Below are 26,587 nucleotides of genomic sequence, written 5' to 3'. Positions count from 1 at the left end.
GTTATTGTCAATGTGCTTATTTTGATGTATGCAATTTGTCTTCCACAAATGTGATTGTATTAGCAATTTCCCTTAGCACACAAAGAGATCCTAATTGGCACTTTTTCTTAGCACACAAAGGGAATAGCACAGAAAGAAGTCGGTATTGCCTTAACCAATAATCAAAAGTAATCAAACAAAATGCTTTTTAGAAATGTTGTGTATACATATAGGTATCAATCCATTGCCATGTAACAGATTGCTTCATAATGTAGTAACATAAAACATTAATAAACTATAGTGTGTTACACAGTTTCTTTGGGTCAGTAATAAGGGAACAGCTTACATGGGTGATTCAGGTTCAGAGGTTGTCACCCAGATTTTGATTAGCGCTGTAATTATTTCAAAATGTGACTGGACCTGTGGGAGACACTTCCAACATGTCTCACTTACATAGCTAGCAAGTTGGTGCTGGTTTTTGGCAACGAACTCGGTTTTTCATGTCACGGACTCCTCCATAGGACTGGTGAGTGTCTTGATTGCCATGGCAGCTGGCCAACTCAGAGTGAGTTACCCGAGAACGAGTGACCTGAAGGTAACCATCTTCTTTATGACCTAGCCTCAGAAATTGCACATTGTTACTTCTGCAATATTGTATTTAATAATATTAAATATGGAAAGCCTTATTAGATATGGAAAGTCATTATACAAGGATATGAATACAGGCTGGAATAATTGGTGTTGCCTTGGAGGTGGCTGCCAGAATTTGTTCGAATGTTTTCACTTATATGTAAAAAAGCACACAAGGAAAAAATAATTCAATTTGTTCTCAAATTTAAAAGAGATTTATTGGCTCATGTATCTGTAAAGTTCGTAGGTAGATTAAGCTCTGAGTTTGCTTTTATCAGTTCTCTGTCTCCAATTCTCCCTGATTTTTCATTTTCTGAATTTTTTTTAACATCTCCTTTATCCTTCATGTTGCTATATTATAGTAAGAAGTAACAAACTGTATGTTAACTTGTAACATGGTAATAAGATGAGTGATGCCAAAGTTGGGTTCATGCATTCTCATTCACAACCTGGGGAGATAAATTGTCATTTTACGTAGCCATTAAAAATGTTACTGCTTTTGGATTTTTGTGTTTTGGTTTTTTGTTTTTTGTATTAATCTCCTTTCACTGCCTTAACAAATGTATTTAATACATGAAATTTGTCCATACATGGATAAATTATTGTGGCAAAATGAAAGGCATGTGGACACTGACTCAGGACCATCAGGCCCATATTTTTATTATTACTCATGGTTAACTCCTTTCAAACCTTTTTAGATTCTACATAATAAGGAGCAATTTCATGAGACAATCACAATATCCACCACATTTACTTAATGTGCGAATACAATTGACGATTTGTTAATTGCAATATCCCAGTGTTAGTGTCACATTGTAAGACAATTAGAACAAGTTTCTTTATTCAAAAGAAACCAAACCACTCAAATAATTTTATATAGCATTGCTAGATATTTATTTTATAGGTTTCTTTTTGTTGAATTTCTAATACCTCTTCCAATTTCCTTATGTGTATTGTATAAGATAACATTGCTTCTCCAAAAACTTATAAAATAAGAACAATCAGAAAAGGGTTTTCATATTCCTCTGCCATCCTATCTATCAACCTAGCTAGTAGATGTTGATATCTGTAAATATGGCTTTCTTCAGGTTCCTGAAATGCACTGTTCATGCCAAGTCTCTGGCCACTCCTTCTCATGACCTTATACTGTTCTTTCTTGTTTGCTGTGAGACAATGCTCTTTCTATTTCATCTTCTTTCCTGAATTCTCATTTTTCACTGTCTAAAGCATGATTCCCCTGTCCTCAAAAACAAGCTTTATTTTCTATCTGAAAATAAAATTAATTCATGCAAAGCAAACAAAACAACAAAAGCTGAAAACATCTCTTGATCTAATATTCTCCTCCAAGTACAACTGTTATCTCATTCTTTTGACTGAAAAACTCCTTGAAATAATTTACTCTGTTTACAGTTTGTACTCTTTTCTTCCATGCTGTTTTAAATCCATTCTAACAAGACTCTTGACTTCGATACTTCAGCACAATCATTTTCAACCTCCATGTCGCAGAATCCAAAGCCTAATTCTCATTCCTCTACTCAACGAAGCATCAATATTTGATACGATTAACAACTCTTTCAAGAAAAAGACTCTTTCTTTGGCTTAAGGACATAATATCCTTTTGATTAACTCCATCCTTCTTTGGCTCTTCTTTGTGCATGCTGTTTAGTCCCTCCTCACTTCTCTACTTATTGAGTTGTGGGACCCCAAGTTTTAGACTTCAAATGTATCTTGAGTTGTTGCGATGATGATTTCATTCAGCCTCGTAGATTTCATAACTCTCAAATTTTAATCTGCAGCTGCAATGTTATTTTCCCCTGCATTCCATATTAGCCACTTTAATATCTGCTCCTGAAGGTCTCAAACTTGACACGCTGCAAGTAAATATCTGTAAAATCCGATTTCTCCCTCAATCTTCTTCAGATGTCTTATCTATCTTTGGAATGATGACAGTAGTCTTTAGCTTGCTTATATAAAGCATGCAGTCATTTTTCTCTTCTCTCTCATGTTCCACATCCAATCCACTAGAAACTTTTGTCAGCTATACCTTTAAAAACTATTTATAAGTCAACAATTTCTTATCGTTTGTCTCATTTCTACTCCACTTCAAACAACTTTCACCCCTTACCTGGGGTATTTTAATAGCTTTCTTTGGATCCTAACCTTAGCTTCCTTTGTGATTGGGTCCTAAACTTAGCCTTCTTGTTATTCACCCACCTGTCATAATGTGCCTTTTAAATCATAAGTGACACTACATACTACTAAGTCAAATCAAATACTCCCAAATAAATGAAAATATGACACTCATAATGAATGAACCAAGATACAAACCCAGGCACTCACACATATATGATTATGTTGTCGAAAGTTAAAGATAAGGAATGTCTTCTGTTTTTACCTTAGTTCTGGATAGAGGAAATGAAAATATAAAAATGTTAATCATCAGATATTATGTATAAGGCACTTCTTTTTTTTTTTGGTTTGTGCTATTTTATTAAATAAACCAGTTTTTGGGTTTTTTTTTTTACAATTTTTATGATGAAAATATTCAAGTAGAAAAAGAATAGTACAACAATAACTTATTGCTGCTGCCTTTTACATTTTGTGATTTTGTCTTATTGGAACTATTTGAAAGTAAATTGCAAATGTTATAATACTTAATCAGGAAACACCAGTCTCTTTGACTGAAGGTTCTTTGATTATCTTTTTTTTCCCTCTTTTTTTTTATTTCTTAACTATTGCTTCAGATCACCTTGATGTCAACAACCCAGTGACAAGCATAAATGAGGAATATTCTCAATAATTTATAGTATTTATTATTTCAATAGAAGCAATACATTAATAAAGTTTATGTTGTTACTAAAAGTTCATTTTAAAGAAATTTGTTAGAATGATTCATTGGAAAAGTTTTGTCAAAGAGAAGTCTATTTAAGAAAATGACAGAAAAAAGAAACCACTGGCTACAAATTTAATGCCTCAAAATATATCACTCGTGTTAACAAGTCAAGTTTCATGGGGAGCAATTTACATAGTAAAATTACCATTTTTATGTGTAAAGCATAATGAATTTTGCAGAGGCATCTAGTCACTTTCCACAACCTTCATCCACAAAAGTTAAATTTGAAGTGATTTTTTTTCCCTCACCTCCAAGTCCTGGTAACTACTTATAGTTTTACCTTTTTCAAATGTAATGAGAATGACAAGTAGACACTGTGGGCTCCTTTGAGGCATTCTTTTCAGGAAGCTTTTGCGTTAATGAGTCAAGCTTATGAGTTACTCTTTTCAAGAAGCCATGCTTGGCTAATTTATATATATATTTTTAGTAGAGACGGGGTTTCACCATGTTGGCCAGACTGGTCTCGAACTCCTGACCTCAGCTGAGCCACCTCCACCGGCCTCCCAAAGTGCTGTGATTGTAGGTGTGAGCCACCGTGCCAAGCCCAATTTGTGTGTGTGTGTGTGTGTGTACATATATTTTAACTTGTCTTGGGTAAATGGCTAAGTGTGGGATTGTTAAACAAAATATCATGTTCAAGTACATGGAAATATGCCAAATTGCTTTCCAAACTGGCTATACAGCTTTGCATTACTATCAGCAGTTGCTTCACATCCTTCACATATGTTGCCAAGGTATTTTTTCCCCTCTTTATAATAAGTATGTGGTGACAACTTATTGTTGTTTTTATTTGCATTTCACCACAGAGAAGTGATGTTGAAAATATTTTCATGTGCAATCTGTATTTTCTTCTTTGGTGGATTTCCTATTCAGGATTTTGCAAAATTTTATAAACTTGTTTAGATTTTTATTGTTTGATTTTGAGATTTTAACGTATGTGGACATATGAGTTAATTAGATGTACATGTTTGGAATATATTCACTTATTTGTGTCTTATCTTTTCATTTTCTTAATAAATGCTATATTTAATGAGTTTTTCAAATAACATTTTCTTGAAAATTACAATTTGTTGGCTTTTTTTCTTTTATGGTTTTAATATTTTGTGGTTTTTTTCTAATAATTCTTTGCCAAACAAAAGGTAACAAAAATTTCCTTTATTAGTTTTATATATTTAAACCTCGAGGTTTTATATTTATATTTATGGCTTCCTTTGGGCCATATTTTATGTATGATGAGTGGTAAGGGTCAAGTTTAATTTTCTTTAATATGAATTTACAGTGGATCCACCATTTGTCTAAATGCTATCATTTTCTCAATTATTATGGCTGGTTTGTCCATAAACACTTGAGGATTTATGTATTTATCAATTTCTTGACTGTCATTGGTACCACTGACAATGTACATACTATTACTACAGTGTTATGATTACTGTAGTTTTATAATGGCACAAAATCAGTGTGAGTTCTCCCACATTTTTCTTCTTTCTTTTTGAAATTGTTTGAAACTGTTTAGAACAGTTTTTGTTGCATATAACTTTTAGAATCGGCTTATCAAATTATTCAACAATGTCGGATTTTTGATTCGTATTACATTGAATCTAAGTTTCACTTTGGGAGTGTGAACACCTCAATGAACGATATCAAGCATTTTATCCGTGAGTAAACACAGTATGTTTTCAGTTATCTAGGTCATTTAAACATTTCTCCTAGCAATATATGTGGAATTCAGCATACAAGTATTTCACATGTTTGTTTTCATGTTTATTCATGTTATATAAATTAGATGTTAAAATCTTCCTTTACTTTCATTTTTATAGAAATATATGTAAATACTGAACTTGTATCCTGTGATACTGCTAAATTGTTTTAATAATTCTAATTTTTTTGTATATTATATGGTATTTTCTTCATAGAGAATCATTCTGGCTCTGAAAGAAGATAAATTTGTTTTCTATGTTGCAATTTATGTAACTTTTATTTCTTTTACTATTTACTCTAACTCTAACCCTAAAGATAGTGTTCAGGAGAAGTTCTGGGAGCATATATCCCTACATTTCTGTCTATTTCTAATCCTTGGGACAAAGCATTCAATATTCACCGATAAGAGTGATCATAGTCATAGATGTGTTGAGGTTGAGAAAGTCCCTTCTATTTGTAACTTGCTAAGTGTTCTTTATTTCTTATGTCATATTTGTTAACTTCTATTATGTGTGTATTGAATGTGTGCAGTGAATTATATTCACTGATTTTTAAATGTTAACCAACCAGTCTTCTTTTCCTAGGATATCCCTCACTTGGTCATAATGAATGTATTATCAAAGCCTGAGATAGTCCTGGGGTTCTGCTTATGTAGCTCTCTTCTCCCAGAGAGCATTCTTCACATTATCTATTTTCTATTTTATGTATTTAGTTCCATTTTACTATCCTTTGTGATGGCAGGCCAGGTTTAATCAGTTGCTTTTTCCTGACCAAAGTGGATTTTTTTTTTTTTTAGTTCTATTTCCAAACCAGTCAAACTTCTTATTGTAATTATGTAGTTTATTTAAATAGTAAACAAAATAATGACATATATGCACATAATGGATTCAGAATTTGTGTAACGTACTTTAAGTTGAAAGTTTCCCAAGACTCGATAAAAGTGATTTGCTAAAATTATGTTGCAATTAAGGAGAACAATTAGGCAATTATAAAATCTCAGGTAATTTTATAGAAGTAGAAGTGTTGCCATGCTTAGTGTTTTGAAAGAATCTTCAAATTCTTCCCTCACTTAGAATCAATCAATTTTGGACTTCATAAATAACTTCGTAAGTAACTCAGTGTGTGTTATCTTTATAAGAATGGTGGCATTAACCCCGAGCAGCAACAAATCTGTTCTCAGAGTTATGTCCATACTCCTACATTGACAGATTACAGTTTGATGAATAATTATGCATTTCAATATTTTTATACAAACATTTAAAATATATATGTATCATTATTTTTATTATTTTACATAGTAGCTGTTTTGCTTTAATTAGCATTTTCTGATGTTGATTCTATCTATAAGGAAATTTTTATTTTTATTTTTATTTTATTATTATTATTATTTGAGACGTAGTCTTGCTGTTGCCCAGGCTGGAGTGCAGTGGTGAAGTCATGGCTCACTGCAAGCTCCACCTCCCCGGTTCACGCCATTCTCCTGCCTCAGCCTCCCAAGTAGCTGGGACTACAGGCTCCCGCCACCACACCCGGCTAATTTTTTTGTGTGTTTAGTAGAGAAGGGGTTTCACCGTGTTAGCCAGGATGGTCCCGATCTCCTGACCTCATCATCTGCCCACCTCGGCCTCCCAAAGTGTTAGGATTACAGGCATAAGCCACCGCGTCAGGCCAGGAAAATTTATTATAATTAGATTGCACACCCAGAAAAAGAAAGAATAAACTTATAATCCATTTTGTTAGTAAGTTTCTAAGCAGCTTTAAAAATATGATTGTAATTATAAGTGCAAAAGACAGCATAACAGTTCATCACAAGATAAATCCTGTATACTCTATAAAGATGAAAGAAAAGTTCACAGGCATTATAGACAAGTAGCCTAAGATAGATAAAACATGTTCAAACTGAATTATTACAAAAAGTGGAAAATAAATGTTATATTTGGTAGATTGTTATATAATTGAGTGGGCCAATTGTGACATTTTCACAAGAATAGAATACAATTTTTCATTTACTTTTTAATCAATAAAATTTCTTACATTATCTCAGTGTAATTACTTTCAAGTAGAGGTAAATTACTTTGACTTTGTAGTTCTGGTTAATGGAACAAAGTGTTCATTCCTAACAGCAAAGGCACAGCTTTAATTTTAAAGCTTCTAACTCATGTGACTCTCAGATAATAATATTAATGATATATAAGGAATTGATGGAGGATTTATAGGCAACTGGAACAAAATAATGTATCGAAAAGAGTCAAGATTCATTTTAAATAATTCACTTCAATTTAGAATTTGTATGATAACTATGTAATAAATGAGAGCACTTATTGTAAACGTACAAAAGTTGAATAAATATGTGGGGTAAATCTTGTGTGATATGTTTCTAAATGCTTTGTAATTTTTGAAATATTTCTACACATATGTTATGCTCCTTCCTATGAAATAAGTGACCTTAAACAGATAGAGTTAGTTAAATTTTCTATCACATAAAATTCACAGAATGCTTTATTTAAAAACTTTTTAAGTGGATACCGTAAAGAGATATTTGAGGAGTAATTTATTATATATGATATACATCTTTCATATAAATTATAGCAAATTATTTTGAATACAATATTTGATTTTTTTACTGATATTTAAATAATATAGAAAAAAAAGAGAAAAAGAGGCATATTATTGGCACCAGCATGTACCAGGCATTGTGAGAGTTTTACATATAAATTATTGTTTAAGTAGATGTAATAATATTATAAAGTAGTTTATAATATGTATTAATTGATTTAGCTCACTTTTTCTACCTAAAACTTAAATATGACTTTCATATGCAAGATTTTACAATGGAAAACCTACTCTCATTTCAAATCAAACAAGTACACTTAAGTGGAAATTTGTTTTCATTTGAGCACCTGTTTGCAAAACCTATTGTTATATATTTATTAAAGAAAATAATGGAAACTTATTTGTTAACAAGCAGAACATTAACCAAGCATGCTAAAATGTTCCAGCATCAGTCCACAGAAAGTATTCAAAAGAATGAGCATAATTTTAGTTATACATTTTCCTATAAGGAAATCTTTTTATAGAACTCTCAATCAGACAGACCAAAAATACAATTTATAAACCATCTTTATTCTCATGGGCATTTATGAAACTTAGATAGCAATAAATGTGGTTATTTAAGTTCATATTCCCTGTAAATTGTTATTATAATAGTAGATAAGGCTTTTCATTTTGAGTGAATTTTCATAATGAAAGCAATAAAAGCATATTTTTAGGAAAATAATCTACAATATTACACTAACCTATTCATATATTTGACAAATATTTTTAATACTAATTTTAGAATAATAATAATCAAATTAGAAATCTACCAAATTCTCTAGTAGGCATATACTAATAGACATGATTTAGATTGTTTAGTGGCACATATTTAAATAATAATGGCTTTGGTCTAGAAGTAAATTGAACAATTAAGTCATGATATTTAAGAAAAGAATAGTATTTGTTTTTTCCATTCAATTTTGATAAGTGGGAAATCTGGAAGAATGACATATTTTGTTGTCCTGTGTTCTCTAGAGACCATCATAGTGTTATGCACACATCGGTCTTTCCAAAAGTAATCACTGGATAAAAATTATTGTTTCTCAAGTTATAAAAGATCTTCTAGGTATTGTAGCATACCGCTTCCACTTGCACTGGAATAGCACTTTCTCTGTATCGCTATCTCTAGAGGGAGCACTCTGATGACATGAGTCCTTATTATATTAATGTTGCATAAAGCACAGATGATTTTTATATAGCATAGTTTGTGCTGGAAATTGCATGCATGTATTTTGGCTTTGTTTCTATTTTAGTATTCAGAAATTATTAAAATGTACATTCTTTTTCCCAGTCTCAGTATTATAAAGTTGACATAGTTACCGTTAATTGTTTCTCAAAAACACAACTTGGCAAGTCAAATAACTCTTATTATAGGCTTACAGATTAAATAATTAAGGTACATCAATAAATAGCAAATAACTTTTTGAAGTTCTGCTCCTGAAGAGTGCTGAGAATGATTTATATTTAAGTTTGTATGATTTCAATGTATTTTATTTACTCTGCTGTCAAAAGAATATGAAAATTGTTTTCTAGAAACAAAGCATAAAATCAAAAATTATAATAACAATAATAGAAATAGTGTTTTAAGACCTTAGAGAATTATCCAGTTTTAGCCTTAGCAAAATGTTTGTAAATCCCATGAACAGATTTATATTTTATAGGTAGATTGATTGACATTCAAAGGATAAAATACTAGCCCAAGGACACAAGAAATAATATATAGAGACCCATGGGTAATTTTCAGTTCACAAATATAGAAATATCTCATATCATAAAAGACCAGAATGCTGCAAGAAGGCTGCAAGAAGGCTGCGAGTGGCTATAAAGTGATAGTGAGTTTTCACCCCTAATTATCTGAAATCACAGCCACATTTTTATACATCATCCTACTTTTAGTAACAGACAGCAGTTATTGAATTTGCACCAGAAATTACTTTAAATTTACTCTAACCTTTTGGTTTTCATAACTGCTACGGTTGCCCCTGACAGGGCAGGCAGTGTCATGAGTCACATGCTCAATAAGATAAGATGTTTCCTACAGGACGTAGAATGGTAGTAGGTATACAGACAAAACTGATATTAGCCTGATCCCAAATGTTATGCTTTTAATCATTGTTACAGAATAGTGATTGTACATTAGGGCTGTAAAGTAATATTGAGTCATAATGGAAAGAGTCTATTTTGAAGTAGAAGGATTCAGTTTCCTGTGCCCAAGTGTGGAATGCCTGAGAACACGTTCCAGTTCCAGGGGAAAGCTGCACCAAGGCAGAGGTAGGACAGTGAGAGGTGACTGCTGATAGCAGTCAGAGCGATTATGTATATGCTTTTTCATCCTTCCTTTAATTCGCTAACTTGTGAATAACTTTTATTTTATCTTTATAAAAATTTCCTTCTTTTCTGTACCTCTTCCGTCTTTTATTGTTGAGCTAAACAAATATTCATGGTACAAAATTGATCAAGAATGATCAAGAACAACGCAGTAGAGTGTGTTTACTATGATTCTGTTTAGGCGGATGACACTTCATATGTGTCCTGAGTGGCAGTGTCGAGTATTGGTTCCAAAGTTTCACAAGCAAAATAAATAAATAAATAAATAAAAATTTTGAAATATTTCCTCTTTCTTATATCTTCTAGGGAAAAATGTGTAGACTGTAATTACCTGTTTAAGTAAAAAATCAGGGACACATTTTTTTTCATTCTTCACAAAAATTAACTTTTTACTGAAGAATTTATTTTCTCTAGTTATTTTAATACAGTGCTACTTAGATTTTCTATTTGCATTAGAGCTACTTAAGATACTTTTTAAACCATATCTTTTCTTACCATCGTGAATAACTTCTCTATAAGTATTTATTCCCTTTTTTCTAATATTGTTATATCTTTTTAACTAGTCTTATTATTAATGTATTAGTATGTTGTTATAATTTAAATTTGAATTGTTTCAGAGAATGGCAGATACATTAGCAGAGAGAAAGCCAGACAGAGAGATTTAATTTGTTCATTATGTATTCTGAATCTCTAGCTTTGACTTGTAAAATAAACCAGACATTTACATTTTTGTTACATCTCAGAATTAATAAACCCACTGAAAAAATGAAAAGACTTGGTTTAAGATGGATTTGCAAGTATTGAATATATTTTGATATCTCCCAGAGTTACATGTCAATTTCATGTGTGAATCTCATACTAAATTTTGACTTCAATTACTCTTTATTTTCCTCAAGTATGACTCAACATCACACACTACATATATCCTACCATAAGAAAATGATCCTTTGTGCAAATAAATTTATTTTTTGTTTTCTTTGAGTTTAGTTAGATTTGAACATTAGACTTTTTAAAAGATTATGTGATTGTTTTTTTACCAGCTGCTGTGTTTTTCTTAGATTAATGATGAAACCAATTGTTCATCCTGTAGACTCTGACAGCATACAATGAATTCTGACAACTTTCTGCCACTCGAGTCCCTGATAACATGTAATTTCCTTGATATGACAAAATATCATTTTGGCATTCATGTCATGCCATGGTGTTCATTTTTCATTTTCCTGTGAGTTAATGAGTTCTAGCAAAGAACACCTTCATAAAGTTGTCGTTTGCCAAAAGTCCTGCTGCAGCATATGGAACCAGTGACAAGCTGCAGTATTAAAGAGATTTGTTTTAAACCGAGCCTCTAAAGTGTGCATCGAAATACTAAATACATTCCTGTGTATTTTGCAGATAATCCTGATTTGCTGAGCCATGTCACAGTGGGTATTAGAGTTCTGGATGTCAACGACAATCCACCCGAACTTGCCAGGGAATATGATATTGTTGTCTGTGAAAATTCTAAGCCTGGCCAGGTAAGTTAATTGTTTCCTTCCTCCTCATTTGAATGGAATAAATGCAAGCGGCTTTATTTTTATTATTCTTAGGTATAATCCCCCAAAGCCCACAGTGTAATTTTGTACTCAGTGAAACTAATTTCATAAAGCTTTATTTTAAGTACCAAATAATTTTTGGAGAATCATAGCAATTGAATTTTCTTTGGATCCGAATGTAACTCAGAAAAATGAATTCATTCATGAATGCTGCACAAATTATACCAATAAAATGATATTGAATGCTTTATGTCCAACCCTACTTTAAATGAGGAGGAAATAGCAAATGTTTTCCTCTTAATGAGGCTGATGGATTTGATTGTGTCAGAGGGATAGCTCTGTCTATTTTGGAGGATCTGCAGGAGTGACACAGGAACGATGATTGAGTGATACTGATACTAAATGATGATTCAATTTTAAAAACATGAAGAGTGTATATGTAGTAATAAGGTGGTGAGAGTGAAGATGGATCTGGAACATGGGGCAAGAGGCTGGATGTCGTGTGGCATCTAGTTAAAGAAGCAAGGCAATTTGGAAGTCTGGTTGCCTATAGCAAATAGAGCAAGTAGGAGGCTGAAAGGGGTTGTGTATTTGTTTTTCTGCTGTATAAGCAATTACACAAAATCCACAACTTGAAACAAAATGCATTTATTATCTCACAGTTTCTATAGGTCAGAAATTTGTGCATGGCTTAGCTTGGTCTTTGCAGAGGTCTCGCAAGACTCTAATCAAGGTGTCTGCTAGGGCTGTTTTCTCGCCCGAGGCTTGGGGATCTCTTCCAAGTTCATAGGGCTGTTGGGAACATTCAGTTTCTCTCTAATACAGACCTGAAAAAGTCAAGACTTTCCTTTACTCCTCAAGGCTGCCCGTATCTCTGAGATACCACCACCAGTTGCTTGCCATTTGGACCTCCCCAATATGTCCAGTTATTTCATCAAGCAAATAAGAGGAGCAAGCCTGCAGGGAAAACAGCCTCGTATAATGTAATGTAATCAAGTGAGTGACACATCAACACATTTGCCATATTCTGTCAGAACCAAGACACAGGTCATACCCACACTGAAGGGGGAGGGATTACAGAAAGGCGTGCATTCCAGGAGCAACACCTTAAAATCTATCTGCTTTGGATGAATCCAGAAGTGGAAAGGGTATAGGTCAAAATATACCCTTTCTGAGTCAAAAGTACTCTATTATTATCTGTAGTGAACAAGAATGAGTATCCCTTCCCAAATGATGCCAAGTCATTTTGAAACCTGTGCTGAAATTATACTCCTGAGAAGCATCCTTTTTTGTATTCGTGTATGAAGGACAATCAGTGAGGCTTGCTAAAGTAATCATTACCTATTTATTTTTAATACTGTCAGGGAAAAATATATGTATATCTGAATGGCTGGCTTTGTAACATAAACCTTTTTTCATGTTCACTGTTGTTAAAATAAAAAAAAACTCTAGACATAATACATTTAAAAGGGTTTATTTAAGCAAAGAATGAGTAACAAATTGGGCTACACTCAGAATCAGAAGAAGTTTAAAGAACTCCATCCAGCATCGTGAGCGACAGGCTTTCAAAGGCTGAACACAGAAGCCAAGTAGAGAAATGACCTGATTGGCTACAGCTAGGTGTTTGCTTTATTTGGGCCTAAAGTGACCAGTTGGCTGTCTTGTAATTGCCTGAAACCCAGCTATTTTTTACTAAAATTATATTCCTAAGTTAGGGTTCTTTTAGTTGACATAATGTGTTAGAGTTCTCTAGAAAGACAGAACTAATAAGATAGATGCATATATGAAAGGGAGTTTATTAAGGAGTATTGACTCACACACCATCATAAGGTGAAGTCCCGCAGTAGGCCGTGTGCAAGCTAAGGAGCAAGAAAGCCAGTCTGATTCCCTAAACCTCAGTATTAGGGAAGCCAACAGTGCAGCTTTCAGCCTGTAGCCAAAGGACTGAGATCCCCTGGCAAACCACTGGTGTTAAGTCCAAGAATCCAAATGCTGAAGAGCGTGGAGTCCGATGTTCGAGTTCAGGAAGCATCCAGCACGGGAAAAAGATGAAGTCCGGAAGACTCAACAAGTCTGCTCTTCCATCTTCTGCCTGTTTTATTCTAGCCTGTCTGGCAGCTGATTAGGTTGTGCCCACCCAGATTGAGGGTGGATCTGCCTCTCCTAGTCCACTGACTCGAATATTAATCTCCTTTGGTAACACCGTCACAGACCCCCGAGGAACAATACTTTGCATCCTTCAGTCCAATCAAGTTGACGCTCAATATTAACCATCAAACAAATCTAGGTAGCATTTTGTTACACAAAAGCTAAAAGTACAGTGATAGTCTCAGGCTGATATGGCCTTCTACTTAATTAATTTAACATTTCCCATGAGAAAATTATAAATATGAATGAGGACAAGGTAAAGTTATATTTGAAAGCATTGTAGGGTTTATATAATTTATTCACTTAAAATATTAAGATTATTATTTTATATGCTTAAGTATTTTACTATGCAATGATTTTAAAACCAGTAAGTAATTTTATAGTATAAATACATTATTAAATATTTATCAAATTTTCTTTCAATTCTATTAAAAATAGATGCATACATCCTAATATAATGTTCTTGAAATACATTATAAAAGCACAGTTAATGAAAAAAATGTTAAACATTCTAATGGAAAATTTAAATTTAAGAAAATACAGTATCTCAATTGTTGGTAATAACAGCAACTTAGACATAGTGGAAGAGAAAATAATGGAATTGGAAAATTTAAATTTAAGAAAATACAGTAGCTCAATTGTTGGTAATAACAGCAACTTAGACATAGTGCAAGAGAAAATAAGGGAACTGGAAAGTAGGTCAGAATAAAAAAGCCATGTTGAAGCATGAAAAGATAAAGAAAATATAAATAAGAATATGAGAGACATATGGGACATGCAAGTCTAATATACAAGTTATTCAATTCTCAGAGGCATATGAGAGAAAGAATGGGACTGAAAAAATATTTAAGATGATTATAGCTGAAAGTTATTCCAAATTGATGGAAATATCAAGTCAAACACTCAATAAACTTAAGAGAAACAAAACCACCAAGCATACTGCCTACAAAGCTAAATTTACCTCAGTGCACGAAAGTAAAACTTTAGCAAATTAAAAGCAGCAAGAGAAAAAAAGATATGATACCACTATCAAAGTCACAGGACCTAAGATGAGGCAAAGCATTCTTTGACTTGACACCAAAAGCATGAGTCATAAAAGGAAACAGTGATAAATTGAATTTCATCAAAATTTAAAAGTTTTGCTCTTAAAATCTGTTAAGATGATAAAAAGACAAACTACAGAGTTTCTACTTTTAGTCCTATAGTTTGTTTTTATGAAAAGGTTTCAAAACTCAACAATAAAATCTGAAGATAAAATTCAATTTGAAATTGGGCAAAATACAAGAACAGACATTTACTGGCAAGGACATAGAAAGAGCCAACCAGCATATGCAAAGGTATTCCACATCTTTTTAAAAATTTATTTCTATTTACATTGGGTAAATAGAAATTAAAACTACAATGTGATATCACTACAGGCCTATCATAAAAGCTAAACTTTGTGGTAAATTGTGGAGAAATTAGGTCATTTCTGCATCATTGGTGAACGTGTAAAATGGCACTGCTACCCGGGAACATATTTTGACAGTTTCATAAAAAATTAAATTTGCAATTACCATAAAATTCAGAACTATATTCTTGGGCATTTCCCACAGAGATATGAAATTTTATGTTTATACAACAAATGTACAAAATTATTTATAGCAGTTTCATTTCTAATAAATCCAGACTGGAACCAACACAGACATCCTTCAATAGATGAACGATTAAGCAAACTGTGATAAATTCATAGCGTGAAATACGGTTCAGCAAAGAAAAGGAATGAATAATTAATACATGCAATAACCTGGATGAATCTCTAGAAAATTGTTCTGAGTGAATAAAAGAGCCAATGTCCAAAGTTTCCATAAAGTATAATTTCATTGAAATAGCATTTTTACCATAACAAAATTATAGAAATAGAGAACAGGTTATTAGTTGCCAGAGGTTGGGTCCAAGTGTAAAGATGAAGAGAGTGGGTGTGGCCATAACATGGCAGCAGGAGATATCCTTATGCTGATGGAAAAGCTCATATGTTCTTCTTATCAATGTCAATATCTTGGTTGTGACATTGTTTTGCAAGATGTTACCTGTGGGAGAAAGTAGGTAAAGGTATATAAGATCTCTCAGTATTATTTCTTACAATTACCTATAAATCTTCGATTACCTCAAAATAGAAGTTTTAATTAAAAATTTTAAAAAATACCTTCAAAAGGACAATAATAAATCAGATTTTCATGAGGAAAAATTAAAGCTGGGAAACAATAAAAGGATAACACCCAAGGGCTACTAGAAAATAACTGACAGTCGTATATTATTTTTCTACCAAATATATTCCTCAAAAGTAAAGTCAAATAAAGCTCATATTTAGGCAAACAAAAATGTGAACATTATTTAGCCTAAGTCAGAAACACCATTAAAGCTTTTCTTGAGTAAAAACAAAAATAACTCTATTGGCAAGACACATTAAAGAACAAAGCAGAACTAAATGATTAATAACTAAGCAATCGAAGTTTTCTAGGGTTTAAAATATAGAGAGTATACATAGTCTAAGAAATCATAAAAAAGGAAAGAGATAAGGGAAGTTAAAATATTTTAAATTCCTAACTTTTGAGGAAATTGATAATCTATTAATTTATATAAAATTTATAAGTTGAAAATTTATTTTGTAATTTATAAATTAACCAATCAAATTAGTAAAAGAACATGTAACTAACAAGCTGATAGAAATTGGAATTTTAAAAAATACTTAATCCCAAAGAGGGCAAAGTTTAAAGCTCTAATTCCTGATTTTAATTATGTTTATAAAATATTCATTAACATTAGAATAACTCAATTACTTGAAAAATTACTGTGTATGGTTTTCTATATGTTACAGTACAAAGATTTTTTTTAAAGTATTTCACATAGGATGTATGTTCAAGGATTCTAGAATGACACATTTCCAAGCTAAACATAAATTCTAACAAAATATGAAGATTATAACTAATGTAATAGTGCCAAAATAATCCTGAAATTTGCATGAAGTTTGTAAAACTCAAAGTTAGAATGATAGTTTTTCATATTTGCTGTAGAAATATAGTTTCATCTCATTACACAAACAAGGACAATAAAGATTTTATTACTTAATATTTGAATGGGTAATGTTAGTGGAACTTCATAAAACAAAACATGAGACAAAAATTTATATAGAACAAGTGGAAATACCATGAACAAATGTGAAATATATAAAGTGTGTTTCAGTGTTTATGTTAAAATAAAACCACTTAAATACTCAAATTAAATTGTGCCTGTTATCAGAATAGACTTAAAAGTCAATTAGGTGTTGCTTATAAGAGATGTATTATAAATATGAGAGAAAAAAGTTGAAAGAAAAAATACAGGAAATTATACACACAGTTCTAATGGAAACTTTATCAATATCCCTATGCAATTATACACACACATAAAAATTATCAAAGGGAAAACATTACATGTAAAAAGGCAAACTTCATTATGATAAATATAGTCTGTACACTGGGTAGAAATAGCAATTTTAAATGTATATATACTTGTCAATCCTGCCTCTAAATAAGCAAATCAAACTATTTTTGAATTGAAAGATTTTATACACTTTTCCAAGTAACTGAAAGAATATTCACATAAAATTTGAGTAATATTAAAATTAAACATTACAGTTATAAAAATTTACTGATAGACAAATATGCCAACTTCAGATGATGCATTCTTTCAAAATTTGCACAAAATATTGACCACAATTATACTGTCTGCTGGGCCACCACACAAGATTTAATAATGTACAAAATCAGCCTCATTTTTCTTTATTACAATAAGTATAGCTAGATGATAATTAAAAACTATTTCTTAAAAAATCATATTGCAAATAAAGGAATGTACTTCTAAGTAACCTAAGACCTGCCAAGATGGTCAAATAGGAACAGATCAGTTCTGCAGCTCCCAGCATGACTGATGCAGAAGATGGGTGATTTCCACATTTCCAACTGAGGTACCTGGTTCATCTCATTGGGACTAGTCGGACAGCCCATGGAGTGTGAGCCAAAGCAGGATGGGGTATTGTCTTACCTGGGAAGTGCAAGGGGTTGGGGGTTTTCCCTTTTCTAGCCAAGGGAAGCCGTGACAGACTGTACCAGGAAAATCGGGACATCCCCGCCTTAATACTGTGCTTTTCCAATGCTCTTAGCAAATGGCGCACCGGGAAATTATATCCCGCACCTGGCTCAGTGGGTCTCATGCCCAGGGAGCCTTACTCACAGCTAGCGCAGCAGTCTGGCAGCCTGATGGGGGAGGGGCGTCCGCCATTGATGAGTCTTCAGTAGGTAAACAAAGCGGCCTGGAAGCTCGAACTGAGTGGAGCCCACCACAGCTCAAAAAAGTCTACCTGCCTCTGTAGATTCCACCTCTGGGGGCAGGGCATAGCTGAACAAAAGGCAGCAGAAACTACTGCAGACTTAAATGTCCCTGTCCGATAGCTCTGAAGAGAGCAATGGTTCTTCCTGCACAATGTCTGAATCTGAGAACGGACAAACTGCCTCCTCAAGTGAGTCCCTGACCCCTGTGTAGCCTAACTGGGAGACACCTCCCAGTAGGGGCCAACTGACACCTCATACAGCTGGGTGCCCCTCTGACACGAAGCTTCCAGAGGAAGGATCAGGCAGCAATATTTGCTGTTCTGCAATATTTGCTGTTCTACAGCCTCTGCTGGTGATATCCAGGCAAACAGGGTCTAGAGTAGACCTCCAGCAAGCTCCAACAGACCTGCAGCTGAGGGATCTTACTGTTAGAAGGAAAACTAACAAACAGAAAGGAGTAGCATCAACATCAACCAAAAGGATATCCACACCGAAACCCCATCTGTAGATTAACATCATCAAAGAACAAAGGTATATAAAAATCACAAAGATCAGGAGAAACCAGAGCAGAAAAACGGAAAATTCTAAAATCCAGAGTATCTCTTCTCCTCCAAAGGATCGCAGCTCCTTGCCAGCAATGGCACAAAGCTGGACGGAGAATGAATTTCATGAATTGACAGAAGTAGGCTTCAGAAGGTCGGTAATAACAAACTTCTCTGAGCCAAAGGAGGATGTTCAAACCCATCGCAAAGAAGCTAAAACCTTGTAAAAAGATTAGACAAATGACTAACTAGAATAAACAGTGTAGAGAAGACCTTAAATGACCTGATGGAGCTGAAAACCGTGGCACAAAAACCATGTGATGCATACACAAGCTTCAGTAGCTGATTCGATCAAGTGGAAGAAAGGGTATCAGTGATTGAAGATCAAATGAATGAAATGAAGTGAGAAGAGAAGTTTAGAGAAAAAAAATGTAAAAAGAAATGAACAAAGCCTCCAAGAAATATGGGACTATGTGAAAAGACCAAATCTACATTTGATTGGTATACCTGAAAGTGATAGGGAGAATGGAACTAAGTGGAAAACACACTTCAGGATATTATCCAGGAGAACTTCCCCAACCTAGCAAGGCAGGGCAACATTCAAATTCAGGAAATACAGAGAACACCACAAAAATACTCTTTGAGAAGAGCAACCCCAAGACACATAATTGTCAGTTTCACCAAGGTTGAAATGAAGGAAAAAATGTTAAGGGCAACCAGGGAAAAAGGTAAGGTTACCCACAAAGGGAAGCCCTTTAGACTAACAGCGGATCTCTTGGCAGAAACTCTACAAGCCACAAGAGAGTGGGACCAATATTCAACATTCTTAAAGGAAAAGAATTTCAATCCAGAATTTCATATACAGCCAAACTAAATTTCATAAGTGAAGGAGAAATAAAATCCTTTACAAACAAGCAAATGCTGAGAGATTTTGTGACCACCAGGCCTGCCTCACAAGAGGTCCTGAAGGAAGCACTAAATAATCTGTACTAGCCACTGCAAAAACATGCCAAATTGTAAAGACCATGGATGTCAGGAAGAAATTGCATAAACTAAGGGGAAAATAACCAGCTAACATCATAAAGACAGGATCAAATTCACACATAACAATATTAACCTTAAATGTAAATGGGCTAAATTCCCCAATTAAAAGACATAGACTGCTAAATTGGATAAAGAGTCAAGATTCATCAGTGTGCTGCATACAGGAGACCCATCTCATGTGCAGAGACACACATAGGCTCAAAATAAAGGCATGGAGGAACATCTACCAATAAACGGAAAGCAAAAAAAAGCAGAGGTTGCAATCCTAGTCTCGGATAAAACAGACTTTAAAGCTCAAAAGAGACAAAGAAGGCCATTACATAATGGTAAAGGGATCAATGCAACAAGAAGATCTAACTATGCAAAATATATATGCACCCAATACAGGAGCACTCAGATTCAAAAAGCAAGTCCTTAGAGACCTACAAAGAGACTTAAACTCCCACACAACAATAATGGGAGACTTTAACACCCCACTGTCAATATTAGATCCATGAGACAGAAGGTTAACAAGGATATTCAGGACTTGAACTCAGCTCTGCACCAAGCAGATCTAATAAACATCTACAGAACTCTCCACCCCAAATCAACAGAACATAAATTCTTCAACACCACAACGTACTTATTCCAAAATTGACCACATAGTTGAAAGTAAAGCACTCCTCAGCAAATGTAAAAGAAAAGAAATCACAACAAACTGTCTCTCAGACCAGAGTGCAATCAAATTAGAACTCAAGATTAAGAAACTCACTTAAAACCGCACAACTACATTGAAACTGAACAACCTGCTCCTGAATGACTACTGGGTGTAAACAACGAAATGAAGGCAGAAATAAAGATGTCCTTTGAAATCAATGAGAACAAAGACACAACGTACCATAATCTCTGGGACACCTTTAAGGCAGTGTGTAGAGGGAAATTTATAGCACTAAATACCCACAAGAGAAAGCAGGAAAGATCTAAAATCAATACCCTAACATCACAATGAAAAGAACTAGAGAAGCAAGAGCAAACAAATTCAAAAGCTAGCAGAAGGGAAGAAATAACTAAGATCAGAGCAGAACTGAAGGAGATAGAGACGCAAAAAACCGTTCAGAAATTCACTGAATCCAGGAGATTTTTTTTTTAAAGATCAGCAAAATTGTTAGACCACTAGCAAGACTAATAAAGAAGAAAAGAGAGAAGAATCAAATAGACACAATAAAAAATGATAAAAGGGATATCACCACCAATACCACAGAAATACAAACTACCATCAGAGAATACTATAAACACCTCTATGCAAATAAACTAGAAAATCTAGAAGAAATGGATACATTCCTGCACACATATACCCTCCCAAGACTAAACCAGGAAGATGCTGAATCCCTGAATAGACCAATAACAAGCTCTGAAATTGAGGCAATAATTAATAGCCTACTAACAAAAAAAGTCCAGGACCAGATGGATTCACAGCCAAATTCTACCAGCGGTACAAACAGGAGCTGGTACCATTCCTTCTGAAACTATTCCAATCAATAGAAAAAGAGGGAATCCTCCCTAACTCATTTTATGAGGCCACCATCATCCTGATACCAAAGCCTGGCAGAGCCACAACAAAAATAGAGAATTTTAGACCAATATCCCTGAAGAACATCAATGCAAAAATCCTCAATAAAATGCTGGCAAACCGAATCCAGCAGCACATCAAAAACGTTATCCACCAAGATCAAGTTGGCTTCATCCCTGGGATGCAAGGCTGGTTCAACATATGCAAATCAATAAATGTAATCCATCACATAAACAGAACCAAAGACAAAAACCACATGATTATCTCAATAGATGCAGAAAAGGCCTTTGACAAAATTCAACAGCCCTTCATGCTAAAAACTATCAATAAACTAGGTATTGATGGAATGTATCTCAAAATAACAAGAGCTATTTATGACAAACCCACAGCCAATATCATACTGAATGGGCAAAAACTGGCAGCATTCCCTTTGAAAACTGGCACAAGACAGGGATGCCCTCTCTCACCACTCCTGTTCAACATAGTGTTGGAAGTTCTGGCCAGAGGGTAATCAGGCAAGAGAAAAAAATAAAGGATATTTAATTAGGAAAAGAGGAAGTCAAATTGTCCCTGTTTGCAGATGACATGACTGTATATTTAGAAAACCCCATCATCTCAGCCCAAAATCTTCTTAAGCTGATAAACAACTTCAGCAAATTCTCAGGATACAAAATCAATGTGCAAAAATAACAAGCATTCCTATACACCAATAATAGACCAACAGAGGGCCAAATCATGAGTGAACTCCCATTCACAATTGCTACAAAGTGAATAAAATACCTAGGAATCCAACTTACAAGGGATGTGAAGGACCTCTTCAGGGAGAACTACAAACCACTGCTCAATGAAATAAAAGAGGATACAAACAAATGGAAGAACATTCCATGCTCATGCTCATGGATAGGAAGAATCAATATCGTGAAAATGGCCATACTGCCCATGGTAATTTATAGATTCAATGCCATCCCCATCAAGCTACTGATGACTTTCTTCACAGAATTGGAGAAACCTACTTTAAAGTTCATATGAAACCAAAGAAGAACCCTCATTGCCAAGACAATCCTAATCAAAAAGAACAAAGCTGGAGGCATCATGCTACCTGACTTCAAACTATTCTACAAGGCTACAGTAACCAAAAGAGCATGGTACTGGTACCAAACCAGAGATATAGACCAATGAAACAGAACAGATGCCTCAGAAATGACACCACACATCTACAACCATCTGATTTTTGGCAAACCTGACAAAAACAATAAATGAGGAAAGGATTCTCTGTTTAATAAATGGTGCTGGGAAAACTGGGTAGCCATATGTAGAAAGCTGAAACTGGATCCCTTCCTTACACCTTATAGAATAACTAATTCAAGATGGATTAAAGATTTAAATGTTAGCCCTAAAACCATAAAAACCCTAGAAGAAAACCTGGGCAATACCATTCATAACATAGGCATGGGCAAGGACTTCATGACTAAAACACCAAAAACAATGGCAACAAAAGCCAAAATAGACAAATGAGATCTAATTAAACTAAAAAGCTTTTGCACAGCAAAAGAAACTACCATCAGAGTGAATAGGCAACCTACAGAATGGGAGAAAATTTTTGCAATCTACTCATCTGACAAAGGACTAATATCTAGAATCTACAAAGGACTTAAACAAATTTACAAGAAAAAATCAAACAACCCCATCAAAAAGGGGCAAAGAACCAGGCACAGTGGCTCATGCCTGTAATCCCAGCACTTTGGGAGGCCAAGACGGGTGAATCACGATGTCAGGAGATCGAGACCATCCTGGCTAATATGGTGAAACCCCATCTCTACTAAAAAGCACAAAAAAAATAAAAATACAAATAATTAACTGGGCATGGTGCTGGGCACCTGTAGTCCCAGTTACTTTGGCGGCTGAGGCAGGAGAATAGCGTGAACCCAGGAGGTGGAGTTTGCAGTGAGGCGAGATTGTGCCACTGCACTCCAGCCTCGGTGACAGAGCGAGACTGTCTCAAAAATAAAGGGGAGGCAAAGGATATGAAGAGACATTTATGCAGCCAATAGACAAATGAAAAAATACTCATCATCTCTGCTCATCAGAGAAATGCAAATCAAAACCACAATGAGATACCATCTCACACCAGTTAGAATGGCGATCATTAAAAATTCAGGAAACAACAGGTGTTGGAGAGAATGTGGAGAAATAGGAACCTTTTACACTGTTGACGGGAGTATAAACGAATTCAACCATTGTGGAAGACAGTGTGGCAATTCCTCAAGGATCTAGAACTAGAAATAACATTTGACCCAGTGGTCCCATTACTGGGTATATACCCAAAGGATTATAAATTGTGTTACTGTAAATACTTATGCACATGTATGTTTATTGTGGCACTGTTCAAAATAGCAAAGACTTGGAACCAACCCAAATGTCCATCATTGATAGACTGGATTAAGAAAATGTGGAACATATACACAATGGAATACTATGCAGCCATAACAAAAGATGCCTTCATGTCCTTTGTACGGACATGGATAAAGCTGGAAACTGTCATTCTGAGCAAACTATCGCAAGGAAAGAAAACCAAATACTGCATGTTCTCACTCATAGGTGGGAACTGGACAATGAGAACCCTTGGACACAGGGTGGGGAACATCACACACTGGGGCCTGTCATGGGGTAGGGGGATGGGAAAGGGATAGCATTAGGAGAAATATCTAATGTAAATGATGAATTAATGAGTGCAGCAAACCAACATGGCACATGTATACATATGTAATAAACCTGCACGTTGTACATATGTACCCTAGAACTTAAAGTATAATAAAATGAAAACAAAAACAAAATACATATTGCAAATAAAGGAATGCATTTCTAAGTAAACAAAGATTCCATGAAGAAAAACAAACTTAAATGAAAAAACTAGTTACATGAAATGATAATGTAAATAAGTCCATATTAAAATTTCTAGGAAACGGTTCAGCCATAACTAACGGGAAATTTATAATTTTAAATGCATATAATAAGATAAATAATGCAAATTGAAAGCCTAAGCATCATTCTTAAGAAGTTAGAAAAATAAGTCAATTTAATCAAAATGAGAGAGAATAACAATTTATGAGATGAATGTAATGAAATGAATCAAAAGAAAACATTCAAAAGTTCACAGCTTAGTTATTTGAAAAGACAGGCAAGTCCCTGGTAATCTGTTAAAGACAAAAGAGAGAGAAATAGAACAAATGAAGAATATTGGGAAAAAATCAAGAGGTGATAACTATAGATCCTACAGATATCAAAAGCCAATTGTGTATTACAATGTCATATTTTACTAAAATTTGAAAGTTTAGACATAATGCATATATTTTTAGAAAAGTAAAGTTTGTCAAAGCTGACACAAGAATAGATTTAGCTGGGCTTGGTGGCTCATGCCTATAATCCCAGCTACTTGGGAGGCTTAAGTGGGAGGATCCCTTGAGCCCTGGAGGTCAAGTCTGCAGCGAGCTGTGATCATGCCACTGCACTCCAGCCTGAGTGACAAAGTGAGACTTCGTCTCAAAAATAATAATAAAGATAATGATAATGATAATAATAATAATAAAAATAGTAAGGACTGAGCCTGATTAAGGTTGTATTTATTAAATTCATTAAATATATAAATAAAAACCTTTCCTTTCCACAAATAAATTCTCTTCTCATGGCTTTAATGGTGAATTCTACTAAAAATTTAAAAAAGATCATGAGAATAATTGTAAAAGGCATTCAAGGGCTCAGAAAAAGGGTGGTAGGACCATTTTTTTACACATTTTGTGATGCCAGTATAGCCTTAACATCAAAAGGTAAAAGTGGAATTATAGCTATTCTCTCCACAATCATAGATATAATAAATGTCATAAATAAAATATTTGTAAACCATGTAAAGCAAAAAAGAATAGTATTTTAAAATGAGACAATGAAAAATAAAAACCTACCTAATCAGGAGAATCCAAAGCATTTGTGAAAATTCAACACCCATTAATAACAGCAACAACAGTGACAATGCTGCTATACATGGGTAGAATTTTTTAATGAAATTAGCAAATTTGCTAAATAACAAGTCAATGTAAACATGTTATTTGGACTTCTCTTACCACAAACGATTAGAAAATTAACTTGAAACAGTAGACCATTTGCCACCACATTAAAAATAAGACGCGTAAGAATAAATGTTACCCTTGTTAGCACTCAACTACTTTCTCTCTAGAAGGCAACTCTTAAAACTTAGGTGCTTTGCCTCAATGAATCTTTATTCCCATGATTTTTTTTTTTTTTTTGAGACTGAGTTTCGCTCTTGTTGCCCAGGCTGGAGTGCAATGGCACAATCTTGGCTCACCACAACCTCCACCTCCTGGGTTCAAGCAGTTCTCCGGCCCCAGCCTCCCGAGTAGCTGGGATTACAGGCATGCACCACCACACCCGGCTAATTTTGTATTTTTGGTAGAGACATGGTTTCTCCATGTTGGTCAGACTGGTCATGAACTCCCAACCTCAGTTGTTCCACTCGCCTCGGCCTGCCAAAGTGCTGGGATTACAGGCGTGAGCCACCACACCCGGCTATTTCCATGATGTTTAGATTACTCAGAGATCTAAAACTGGTAAATTTAAAATGTCATTTGAAATATGATGTAAATAACCAGGCATGGACTTATGTTTGCATCAGACATTGTTTTCTAACTAATTATAATTTCAAACATTCATTTAAATAAGCATGTAAATTTTATTTTTAAATTTCAAGATTATTTCAAAGCTTTAAGGTTAAAGTATATTCTCATAATGTGACACAACAATGGTTGCTAGTCCAATGCTACCTATGTAGTCTGCTGCAAATCTGGGTCAATAACACCCAGCCCTTGCTCTTGGCTCAATTGATACTTATTTTCTCTGTATGTGAACATCTGCTCCCAAATTTAATACTCCAGTCTCAGTTTTCTGGCCTATGGCCCTGAATTTTTCTGTTGACCTCTGATATTTTCCACCACTTTCTCATGAGATAGGTTCACTTATCCATTCTCCATAGGACTTGCTGCCTTCCCAATGTGACATTGCTGCTATGGGTCCTTTGTTTTACCCCCTGCATTGACTGCAAAAGCTCTACAGCATGTCTAAGAAATGATATTATTCGACATTAACAGGTGCTTTCTTCATCTCCAAAATAAAGACAAATGTCAGAATTTCGGGGCCCTTCCAAGACTGAAATTCTATAAATATAGGACTAAATAAGTTTCAAACTCCTTTAAATATGAGTTACCTTATTCTATGCATGAGTTATCTTATTC

General features: G+C 34.2%; 1 protein-coding gene across 10 annotated transcripts in view; it reads left to right on the top strand.

Moving 5' to 3' along the window:
* CDH18 (cadherin 18) overlaps window positions 1-26,587 on the top strand; it is a 1,123,324-nt gene that overhangs the window by 1,052,141 nt on the left and 44,596 nt on the right. For all 10 annotated transcript variants that reach the window (XM_025387876.1, XM_025387869.1, XM_025387867.1 and 7 more), the window contains one exon: window positions 11,516-11,637. In XM_025387876.1, coding sequence (XP_025243661.1) covers window positions 11,516-11,637 — 122 coding nt within the window. The remainder of the gene's footprint in view (window positions 1-11,515; window positions 11,638-26,587) is intronic.

Source organism: Theropithecus gelada, chromosome 6 (genome assembly GCF_003255815.1).
Source record: "Theropithecus gelada isolate Dixy chromosome 6, Tgel_1.0, whole genome shotgun sequence".
In the NCBI taxonomy this organism is placed as follows: domain Eukaryota; kingdom Metazoa; phylum Chordata; class Mammalia; order Primates; family Cercopithecidae; genus Theropithecus; species Theropithecus gelada.
The sequence above is the reverse complement of the archived record's forward strand: the minus strand, read 5'-3'. Positions and strand labels throughout refer to the sequence as shown.